This window comes from Osmerus eperlanus, chromosome 4 (assembly GCF_963692335.1).
Source record: "Osmerus eperlanus chromosome 4, fOsmEpe2.1, whole genome shotgun sequence".
In the NCBI taxonomy this organism is placed as follows: Eukaryota; Metazoa; Chordata; class Actinopteri; order Osmeriformes; family Osmeridae; genus Osmerus; species Osmerus eperlanus.
The window spans coordinates 6,316,494-6,328,584 of NC_085021.1; the positions used below are offsets into that span (position 1 = coordinate 6,316,494).

Below are 12,091 nucleotides of genomic sequence, written 5' to 3' on the forward strand. Positions count from 1 at the left end.
TTCCCCCCCGCCCCCTCTGTCTCACCGACATGCTCTTCTGCAGATGTTGGGCACCCCGGGGGTACCACCCCCACCTAGCACGCTAGGGTAACCGCTAGCACCGTTACAGGATGGTAGCATCGTGCAGATACTGCAGTCCAACCCGCCCATGTTTAGTTATTGAATGCGCCTCACCGGTATCTTCACTCTCTCGATAATGTTTATGTTACCGGGGTTCACCGCACGCGCACAGCGTGAACGCGCGCTCCTCCGCAGTGTGTGACCCACATTCTCCCGTCTCGTGGCGCTGTAGTAGTAGGTCTGGATGACAGCGCAGCGGCCCCCTCTTTTCTCTTCACATCAGCTACGCTAGAAGAAAATGTTGTTACACACTCGCACACACACATACACACTCTTCTTCCTACTCTACAGCATAAATACTTTATCTGGCTTATTACTATGTCTCTGTTTGAGGTTAGGGGGATTTGTAGTAAAGCCTACACACTTGTTATGCAACACATGTGCAGTAGCTGTCAGTTAGTTACTACAGCTACTACAGATATAATGATGTAATAGTTATGTCCACATCAGTGGGTAATTATCAGACAACCTTATCACCCAGAAGTCCAGTTCTGTACAGTTACTCCCTCATTTTACAGCTGTTCTCCCTGACTGTATGTCTGTACTGTACTGTGTGTACCAGTCACGAGGAAGGTCAATGGATCAAGGTCTGATGCAATGTTTGATCTGAGGAAGATTTGATTGCAGAGGAGCCATTTCAAGTTCAACCTTCTTCCTCTCCACCCTTCAATCCCCCTCTCCTTCCCTCTCTACCCCCTATACCCCACCCCTTCACCCCACTCTCCTTCCCTCTCCACCCCCCCCACCCCCCTTCCCCCAGGATGAGATGGAGGAGCTGCGTTCGGAGATGCTGGAGATGAGGGACATGTACCTGGAGGAGGATGTGTACCAGCTGCAGGAGCTGAGGCAGCAGCTGGACATGGCCAACAAGACCTGCCGCATCCTTCAGTACCGCCTGCGCAAGGCCGAGCGGAGGAGCGTGCGGGTGGCCCAGACCGGCCAGGTGGATGGGGAGCTCATACGCACCCTGGAGCAAGACGTCAAGGTGAGAGAGAGAGTGTCTGTGTGTGTGTTTGATATGTTAAAAGATGCAGTAAAGTCCAACGGTCCGACGAGGGGGACTTTGAAGTAATGACGAGCAACTAGGTCATTCACACGCAGCACATCTGAACAAGAAACAGCGACACGCAGTTAGGTCATAAGGTCAAAGGTCATACGTGGGTCTCATTAGTAGAGACCTCGCTGCCTGTTGGTTTTCCCGCTGTCGACCCCAGGCTGTGGTTACACATCCCAAACTCACACGGTTCCATCAACCTCCATCCAGACACGGACGCACAATGTGTTCTTTCTTCCATCAGCCGAAGAAGAGACGTTGGACATTGAAGCGGAGGAAAGACAGGGAGGGTAGAGAGGTGTGAAGCTTGAAAGAGGAGTGGAAAAACAGAGAGAGAATGTTCGGAAGAGGGTAATGATGTCATTCCTCGGGGGTCAGTCCTTGTTGCTGTTCCTCTCCATGCCTCCCGTTGTTTATTGTGTGAGAGAGAGAAAACAGAGAAGAAAGCACAGAAGAATAGTGTCCCTTCTTTTGCCGAGCTAACATTGTGCCTCGCGGCGTGGCAGTGCTGACTCAAGGGATTCTGGGAGATTTGTTCCACTGCCGAGTTAAAGTCTGGGACAGCCAATCACAGTGGGAGTAGGCTGCAAGGCTTTCTGGGTCGCAGAGACGAAGGCGCTGTCTAGAGAGGCTATTAACACAGGAAACCCCAAACAAACCGCTGGGAAACCACCCTGGCCTCCTTCTCTTCTCTCTTTCGCGCAAACTGTGTTCCCAACTCCCTTTGCCTATTTTCCCTCTTATTTTCCCTCCCCCTTCCTCGCCCCCTCTCTCTCTCTTTCTCTCCCTCCCTCTTTCTTTCTCTCTTCCCCCTTCCTCTTCTCTCTTCCCTCTCCTCTCAACACATAGCAGATTGTTTCCCCTAGCTACCGGAGCAAAGCCAGATCAGGTTTCACCCCCCCCCCCCCTCCTCCAGTTCTCTGTTCTCTCACACAACCAGGGCCTTCTGTGTGTGTGTTCGCACGCACGCACGTGTGTGTGTGTCAGACATGCTCTAAACATTCTCTGGCCCCCTTGGCTACCACAACACTGTATCTCTGAAACAACAGTTCCCAGACCTGAAGGGCGTTTATCAAGTCAGTTTAGTGTGTTACAGTAGTATAAACATCTTTCTAATGGATGGTGTGTGTTGCTAGTTTTAACTACACCTGTGTACAACAGAGAAGGAGTGGATCAAATAAGTATTCTTTCCCCATGTGGTTCAGTGTTGAGTCATGGAGAAATAAGCCTGTCGTTAAAATCCTGGAGTTAGAATTCAGGAAGTTACTCCCAGGCAAACCACCCTGTGACTGTGGCCAGTCTGTATGATAATGACTCCTTATTTTTTAGTCTTACAGACGACATGGCACTCCCCTGCTTTTTCAAAGACACAGGCAACAACAGAACTTTCTCTTGGTTTAGCGTCTCATAGACAAATGGTGTTGCCTTGCTAAGCCTTGATTTATGACTCACACACATGAATAGTGTTTTTTATTTGTTTCATGTTGACACATGAGAACAAAATATGTACTCAGGACCAGCAATGTACTATATCAAATATAAATAATATACAAACATACATTAAGTTAAAAATAATTAACAGGCAACTCACCTAAAACCTATTACAGTAATACATGACTAAAAGTTTAAAAGCAGTGTATCATATTAGCATATTAAACCAGAGCAACATTATGACAAAGCAGCACAATGAGATAATGAGATGTATACATATAAATATATAAATATAAGGAGAGATAAGTCACTAAGACAGCATATGTATACAAACACTCACACACAAGTGTTATTTACTCATTCCGAACCAAACCCCAAACCCCCTGAAAAAAAAGAAAATATGTCTCTTGTTGCAGAGCCCAAGAAACTGTCCCCACAAGGTCATTTTCTTCTTAGTTTGCTGTCCTTGTGGGGACTTCTGCTGAGTCAAACAAGAGCACACCCACACACAAAATCCCATGTCCTTTTGCATCCTGAGAGTGAGGGGGAAGAAGGTGTGTGTGTGTGTCCTGTGCTCTAATCGCATGCTGTTCTACTTCCCACATCCAGCAGTAAACATCTGCGTCATGTGACAGGAAATGGAGCATAGCCACAAGTTTTCTCACGATGTCTTCAAACCATACAGACTCAAGCATGACCAGCAAGCATTAGTCCTTCATGACTCAGCATGTCTGAGGTGCTCTGAAACAGGGTTTCTGGTGTGTCGCAAGACCGCGTTAGCCTTAGAAGCTAAAGACTGAGGTGTTAGCTTAGTTTAGTTGTCATATTATGAACACTGGACCAGCTCAGTCACACTAGTTGAGAGTCCATATTATCTGACGGAGGCTGGATGCAGCTGTTCCTCTGCTCTAAAGAGGAAGTCCAGTATTTATAGCTACTTTAGATAAGGTTTTGACCACACTGTGTCTCTTTTCGACTCCATCTCTCTGTTCTAGTGCTCTCCTTCATCCCTCTCTTCCTTATCTTCCTGTGTTTACATTGCGCTGGGGTGTGAGGCTGGCTGGTCTGAATAATATCCGCTCCTGCCTATAGGAGAGAGGCTCTCCTGCATAGCAACAGCATAGAGACCCATGCGGGGGGGGGGGGGAGGGGAGGTGGGTTAGAGGTGGAAGGAGGAAGCTAGGAGGTGTTTTTTTCTCTCTTTTATTTCTGTTCTTATTCTGTTTCTTAGTGCATGTTAGATTCGATGCAGAGGTTCTGTATGGGGAAACACCCATATTACATAGAGTCAGTATCCATGTGTTAACCAGGCCCTGGCACGTTCATGAAGCTTTGTAGGTTCCAGGAAAGTGTTGCTGGTCCACCATGCCTGTTTTGCTGCTGCGCACCATGTGGAGCAACACACACCACACACACAAACATGCACACACACACACACACGGTCCAACCACCAAACCATTATCATGCAGGGTTTAAACCTCTCCCTCTGTCATAAGGACAGCAGATTATCTGCCCAGTCAACAGAGTGGAGGAAGGGAGAAGGGAAGGCAGGCAGGAAAAAATGGTAATAGATCTATTAAAACAGATGCATTTGTAAACCATGTTCCATTGAAGTGCTGATCATAGTAATTATGAAGGCCTTTGTCTGTTAGAAGTCAGTTGGTGCTGAGCATGCAGTAACAGCTTAGTTAGACTGTATATATCGATACCTTTGGACTATACAGTAAATAAAAGAGTTTACCTTTGTTAGTACTAACATGAATCATCAAAGAGGAAAATTCAATATGCTTGCTAAGGTTGTTTAAAAGCAATACATAAAGTTGAGAAAAGCTCAAAATAGCCTCACCCAAAAGTTCAAGGTTGTGTCAGAGAATACAATTACCGATTTAATTCAGTTGTTCACAGCTATTCAGCCATTGTAAAGAAAATATTTGATGTGAGCAGGACCTGGTTGAAGAACAGCATCCGATTCCTGAAGTGGGCACGGTTTTGAAAGGGCCCAAGGCCCTGGGTCTTTCAGGGTTTAGTGAAATCATGGTTGACATTGATGTTCCTCACCCACATCTCAGTCCCTCTTACGCACACAAACACTTCCCCCAGCTTTAACTGCCTCCATACAGATAAGATCAGATAGGGGTGGTGGTGGTGGTGGGGGGGGGGGGTAGTCCTAGTTGGCCGTTGGGGTAACAGGGCAGAGCAGGCAGCGCAGCTGGAGCGTGGAACGCTGCCAGGCACAGAGGAAGAGGAGGAACAGGCTACTGTTTGTTATAAACACACACACACAAGCGCACACACCCCCACAACACACAGAGAGAGAGAGAAAGAGACACGCACACTCTTAGCCCACCGCAAACCATGCACAAAATAAATCAGTTTGGCCGTTAACGGTTGCTTGGTAATGTGATGTGTTGACACAGTGATGCTGTGTGTGTGTGTGTGTGTTGAGCCCTTGTCTCCCGCCCACTCAAGGTGTTCACTGTCTGCAGATCAGAACAGCAACACCTTTCATCTGGAAACCCAGATAGACAAAGCAGCGGGGGGGACGGGGGGACTGTAAATGCGCGGCTGTTAACAGCCCATTAATAAAGACGTTTAACGGCAAAATGGGCGCGGGCCTCCATAAAGAAGAAGCCTCCCTCCCATACACACCCCCCCAACCCACCTCCCTCCCCCGGAGGAGGGGGAGTCAACCTGGAGCCAGGCCAGACTGAGGGGGGCCAGACTGAGGGGGGAGGAGATATGTGGTCTGACCATGTGGTACCTCCACCAGACCTCTGACCCTCTAAAAGACAGAGAGAAAGAGAGAGAGGGCAGGGAGACAGAGAGAGAGAGAGAGAGAGGGGGGGGGGGGACAGGGGTAGAAAGATACAGAATGTGAACGTTGAACAGAAAGACAAGGTGAGAATGAGTGCAAGATAAAGAGAGACACAGAGTGAGAGGCATGCACACACACACACACACACACACAGGGGTGAATTAGAGCGTGGTGGAACGAGGCGGTTGGTTTGTCTCCTCCTGTAATGGGCAGCACAGAGGAGCATTGTGGCTCTCAGCTACACATTGGCTCTGGTTCAGAGCCAAGGAGAGGATCCCCAGCACACACACACACACATGAACAAACACAAAACATACACTCTCACAAGCACACGTACACCTACACACCAACACAACTGCAGATTCAAAGATCCGCTGGTGATTTGTAGCTGAGTTATAAAATACTATTAAAAACTGTTCTGTCTGGGGCCAAGAAGCAGCTCTCAACATGGATTTAGCAATCTAGTGCTTCATTTTTAATACTAGCGCTAATGTAGCTCTAATGCTCACTATGTATCTCCTCTGGTAGCTGCCAACCAGAACAATACAGGCTGAAGGTGCCTGGAGTCCTTCAGTAAACACATCTAACCTACAGCCATGGCATCTGTGTTGACATAGTCAGACCTATGAGAGGGTGACCACCATAATCGTAGCAGTAATGATCCTATTAATAATAATTCGTTTATTAGTTTACTGTCTCTCAGCACTGTCAAGGTCGGTTAAGCAATCGACCAAACATCCCATAAAAATGTCTTAAGATGCAGAGAAAAAATCAGTGGATTATCAGTCACAAAAGTCCTTGCCAAAAGGTGTCCATGTTCATGATTGCTGAGTGTGATTCAGCTGTATTTACATCTACACAGGAATGACCTATCAGCTCGGTCCGATCTGACCTACATCAGACCTGAGTTACCTGGTCATCTACATTTAGTCATTTAGCAGACGCTCTTATCCAGAGCGACTTACAGTAAATACAGGGACATTCCCCCGAGGCAAGTAGGGGGAAGTGCCTTGCCCAAGGACACAACGTCATTTGACACGGCCAGGAATCGAACTGGCAACCTTCAGATTATTAGCCCGATTCCCTAACCGCTCAGCCACCTGACTCATCTTTCACCGGGCAGGCCAGGACTTGTTGAGTTGAGGATATGATACCTCCAGGGGCTTGTGGGTAATTGCACTGTCATGCTGTTGTTGATTTTAAGAGCCATATCAACGCCTGCCTGTGATACAGATACTGCTAATGAGCACGCACTGCCACTGGGAAAGAGAGCACCTTCTGATAAGAAGAAAGCAGCTTTATCATGAACAGCAAAAACGAAAAATGGGTTTCGGTCACTGTTAAGGTCATTGCCCTAGACGCGATCACACGTGGGCACGCACACATTTCACAGAGTCACATTGACGAGGACCAACCGCTCTCTCACCACGGTCCTCTCTCCCTCCCTTACCCCCCAGGTGGCCAAAGACGTGTCCATTCGCCTGCACAACGAGCTGGACAGCGTGGAGAAGCGGCGTGGGCGCGTGGAGGAGGAGAACGAGGAGCTGAGGGTCCGGCTGCAGGACCTGGAGGTGGCCAAGCAGGTGCTGCAGGCCGAGATGGAGAAGAGCAGAGAGGTGAGGGAACTGGGGGAGGGTTGATGCTGGGCTGCTGGGGTGGACTGCCGGGCTGAGCTGGGTTAAAAGGCGTATGAGCTGGGCTCTGAGCTGCACTAGATCTCTCTCCTCATGGCTTGTCTCTTTCCCCTTCTTCTTTTTCCCCTCCCTTATCTCGTGTTGATTAGTCTCTGGAGGGCAAAGGGACTTCCTCTTTCTCGACTCTTCCTCTCTTTCTTCATCTTCCTCTCTTTCTTACTTGAACGTCGGTTGGATAACTGGCTGGCTGGATGTCGACGCGCTCTGCTAACTGGGATAATACAGCTGCTGTGTGCCAGTCCCATGGAGAGGGAGATTCTTTGCATAGCTGACACACTTCTGATCAAGAGCTGCCCCTTTGTTGTGTTTGTGCGTGCGTGCGTGCGTGTGTGTGTGTGTGTGTGTGTGTGTGTGTGTGTGTGTGTGTGTGTGTGTGTGTGTGAAGGAGGGGATGGGGTGGCGGGGTTGTTAAAGAGTGCATATGAGGAATGTCTGTTTGGGCTTTGGATATAATGTTGCTCAGGCATCTCAAGAACATAAAATCAGATACATAGATAGAAACAGAGAGAGTGAGAAGAGTAGGAGAGAGAGAGATAGATAGAGGCAGTGGAAAGAAGACAGGCAGACATTCGTGTATGAAGGTGGATTAAAGATGTATGGAGTATTGATTTTTCTGGTGTAGCCTCTGTCTTGTCTGCGGCTGGCTGTGGTGAGGGGTGGCCAGACTGCTACTTTAAGTGCTTCTATCACCCAGCAACCAACGAGTGTGTCCTGGAGATGCAGTCGTAATTCCATTTCTGGACATTGCCTGGCGATATCTTTGGTCTTTTAATATTAGAAGGCCCTCTCAGAGTTGTAGAACTGAGGGAGAAAGGGTTCAGCTACTGTGCTAGCGTCTTGCTGCTAGCCTGCTAGCACCTTTTGTTTGCAAGCCAACGCTTTCTGATTAGCAGGGAATTGACGAGAGGGGGACAAAGGAATCTGGAATGTGACTCCTCCTCTCCCTCTCCCTGCTCCCTCCCTCAATCTCTCCATCCCACCTCTTTCCCCTTCATGAGAGACTGCTGATCAAGGGATCTCTTCATCCTCCCTCTCGCAACCCCCCTCTCCTTTTCCTTCTCTCATTCCAAGCACATTGATCCCCCTTCCAGCTGTGTTGACCCTCTGAAGGTGACCGGGCAACACTGGATGGTTGGATAAAACAGCGAATGGCTGGAGGGATGGAGGCAGGAGGGATGGAGAGGGGTAGTTAACTCCAATGTTGAATAGAGAAAGTGAATAGAAAGAAAGGTGGTCTACAGCAGCTGTTTTGACCCTTGAAGGTGACTGGGCAAGGCTTGGATGGAGGGATAGATAGAGGGATGGAAAGGTGGAGGGATGGAAGGATGGAGGAATGGAAGGACAGAGGGATAGAGGGATGGAGAGGGTGGTTCATTCCAACACCCTCCTGAGAAAAAATAAAGAGGGAGTGTCTACCAAAGCTGTGCCGACCCTCTGAAGGTGACTGGGCTGGATATAAGGGTACATGATCGGAGGGGAGTGGGCTTTAGGAAGTAGGGTGAAGAGATGGAGGGGGCTTATGTCGGTGGGTTAGTGGTGTAGCTCCAAATGTGGAGAGAAAGGGAGGGTTGTACCATGTGTGATTACCTGGTTGGGGGGTCTGGGTCATACCATGTGTGCTCTTGGTTGGGGGTTCAGGAGACAGCAGAGATAACGTTGTTAATTGGAAAATCCTCAGTGACAAATGGTTGGAAGGAGTAACAGTGTTTGTCTCTGTCTTTATTTCTCTCTTTTGATGTCCTTCTGTTGTGCCCTTCTGATGTTGAGATTAGTGGTCTCTCTCCCTCTTTCTCTCTGTCTCTGTCTCTGTCTCTGTCTCTGTCTCTGTCTCTCTCTCTCTCTCTCTCTCTCTCTCTCTCTCTCTCTCTCTCTCTCTCTCTCTCTCTCTCTCTCTCTCTCTCTCTCTCTCTCTCTCTCCCATTCTCTAAACAGCATTTTATTTTGCCATTACTATTCATGGAAAGCCAGTCCTTATGTTATTTATTGCTAAGAGGAAGTGCTGTCCATTGTTTGTAGGGGCTGGGGAAAGGAGGGGGGCGACCTTGAGCAGGGAGGTTGGGGGGGGGGGGGGTATGAAAAGGGAGGCACTAGGAAGGTCAGTGGAACATGAGGTCATGTGACAACAGGGCACTTCCTACTTCCTGGTCAGGCTCCTCCTATGCTGCATGTTCTCCCTTCAGTTCTCACAACTGGAGAAGTAGCCTACAACAACAATGGGGGGTTTACAAAAGACTACAATGAACTCTCTCCCGTCCCTCCCTCACTCTGGTCAAGGCCCACCTTCAGATTCAGTATCTCAGCCTACAAAGCTGCCTTCAACAATGGACCAGTGGAACTCCTGAATGGAAGTAATTTGCAGTAGTTTTGGGAGTAATTTATCTCTCAGTTCTGTCTCATCCAATACGGCGCATGCTTTTAAAACCGGTTGGATTGATGAGAGCAATGGTCTCTGTCTCATCGGTCTGTATCAAGTATGAAACAAATACAGCAGTTCTCTCCTTATATGGTCGAGAAAGAAACTGAGAGTGAGAGAGCCGTGTCTCTATATCTGTCTCTGTGGCTTCTTGGCTTTGGCCAGTCGTTGGTGATCCAGTGTTTAAGGGCATGCATACTGCTAGAGATGAATGTGTGTCTGTGTATTTATGTAATAGTGCGCGCACACACACACACACGCACACACACACACACATCCAAACTTGTTGAGCTGCATTAGGTGGGCCCTGAGTGCTTCTTCTCAGTCAGCCAAACTGACAAGTTAAATCTGGGATTCGCTGCTGATCCTGCTGACCTCATCAGCCAATCAGAGAGCCGAAGCCACATGGAGAGCAGTCCCACATGGCCGGCTGTCATCACCAGCAGAGTCTGTTTGGGTGTGTTTGCGTGTGTGTCGTGAGTGTGTGTGTGTGTGTGCTGATTAGTAATCCTGACCTACACCTGCAGGCTGTCACAGTGGTGTCTGTGGACCTGAACCCCACCCCGAGCCTGTACCTGGGCTCCAAATCACCCAGAAACAACCTCTTCTCCTCCCTGACTCCCCACACTAACACCCCCTCCACCCCCCTCTCCCTATATGGCTCCCCTGTCCCCCTCTGACTCCCTTCCCTTGACTGTCCCCTCTCCGTTTCTACCTCTGACTCCCCCCTCTCTCCCTCTCTCCTTCCTTCTCCCCCTGCCTAGTACTACATTAACAGTGACAGTCCCCTGTGGTCAAGGTGGCTTAGAATCACAGCTTCCCCCCAGAACCTTCCAGACTGTACACCTATCAGACGTGGACTAGTTTGCAAGGCAGCTGGTAATGTGCAACCAGGACCTCAGACTCCTTCTCTGCCCCAGAGCCTGTTCGCCCTTGCCCTGACCCTGACCGTGACCTACTAAACCTCTCTGCTTAATGATGGGTTCAATCACCAGCTGTCTGTGTTTGTGTGTGTGTGTCTGTGAGGAGAAAGTTGTTGTTTTGGGTTTGTTCCAAGGCTTTTCCAAGCACACTTAAATGAGTGTGTGTGTTTCTGTGTGTGTGCTCTTGCACGTGTGTGTGTGTAGGGGCACTCCATGGCACCAAGGCAGACAAGCATACAGTAGAGGTTTGTTTGGTGTTTCTAGGTCATCGTGATTGATTAGAACGAGGACTCCAAATGAAGCTAATAAATAACAAGATGTTACTTAACACTGGATGTAACCATGGGACACCTTAGGAAGACTGAGAGAACACAAAGGGGGAAGGAAAGAAAGAGAGAGAGAGAATAAAGCAAGCTAGATAGATGTTTTGGGGTGAGGAGGAGAGAGGCCAGGATCAAAGGAGCACTCCCAGGAGCAGTGCTGTGTTACTGGGTCGATTTGAGCCTGAAGTCCTAAGAGACAGACTGGGGTTGGAGAGGGGCTGCACTGAGCTGGAAACTCTTAACACACACACAAACTCACAGACACACAGAGAAAGAGACAGAGTGAGAGAGAAAAGAAAAAAATAACAGTACACAAAGACAATATCACAGTGGTGGAGGAAAGAAAAGATAGATCCTCTAAAGCAACATAATTTTGATTTGATTAATTTCTGATGTGTAAATGCAGCACACAACACCAACATTCACTGCACCAGTACTCAGTTTAATTCAAGATGTGCATATTTAGCCCCCAGAGGTCTGGGAAAGTAATTTCATGCTCCAGTGAAATGCTCCTGAAATGTGAGAAGACTCCCTCAGATCCAGTTTCTACCAGACAGACAGGCAGGCAGTGTCCAGTATATCCATCCTCCAGGTATTTACTTCTCCATCAGAGGACCAGTCTGCAGGATGGAGCAGGTAGAGCAGAGGAGGAGGAAAAGCAGGAGGGATGAGGTAACAGGAACAGACACATCTAAACCAGCATTGTTTCTCTCCCGAGCTAGCCTAGCCTGCTACCACCACACCTCACATGAACCGACTAGCTCTCCTTCTACCCCTCCCCCCTGCTCTTTATAGGCATTAAAAGCTTTCTAAAGTGTCAGATTATCTCAACATGCTGAGAGCAGGTGTGATTTGTGGAGTCTGGGGCTTCTAGAAAATTCCAGGGGCTATGCTCAATTCACCGGGGACCGTTGTTGTCTGGAGAAGCTGTTAAAGTGTGTGTGTGTGTTTTGAGGAGGTTGTTATAGACAGACGATTTGATCAATAGTCCACATCAAGGCTTTGTGGCTCAGATTAATAGCTCCTCCGAGCACTAATGCTTTCTACCAGCCTGTGTGCGTCAGCGAGCGAGTGTGTATGGGGGAGCGTGTGAGTGTTGTGTGGGGTGCTTGTGCGTGTGAGTGTGTGTGTTGCACGCATGTGTGTCTGCTGGCGTGACCGCGTGCATTAGACTGTGAGTGATGCCCAGCAGCTCCAGGACGTGGAGAATTACACATGAATTATACATACTTATGTCATCTGAATATGAGGGGAGAATGGTTATAAACAGCCAGGCTGTTTGTCTGTGGAGATGCTCAGTCCGATTGGTTTACAAGGT

The 12,091-nt window shown here is 48.5% G+C and overlaps 1 protein-coding gene across 1 annotated transcript in view; it reads left to right on the forward strand.

Moving 5' to 3' along the window:
- mtcl2 (microtubule crosslinking factor 2) overlaps nt 1-12,091 on the forward strand; it is a 43,647-nt gene that overhangs the window by 2,414 nt on the left and 29,142 nt on the right. The window contains exons 2-3 of the mRNA XM_062458369.1: nt 881-1,105; nt 6,878-7,036. Coding sequence (XP_062314353.1) covers nt 881-1,105; nt 6,878-7,036 — 384 coding nt within the window. The remainder of the gene's footprint in view (nt 1-880; nt 1,106-6,877; nt 7,037-12,091) is intronic.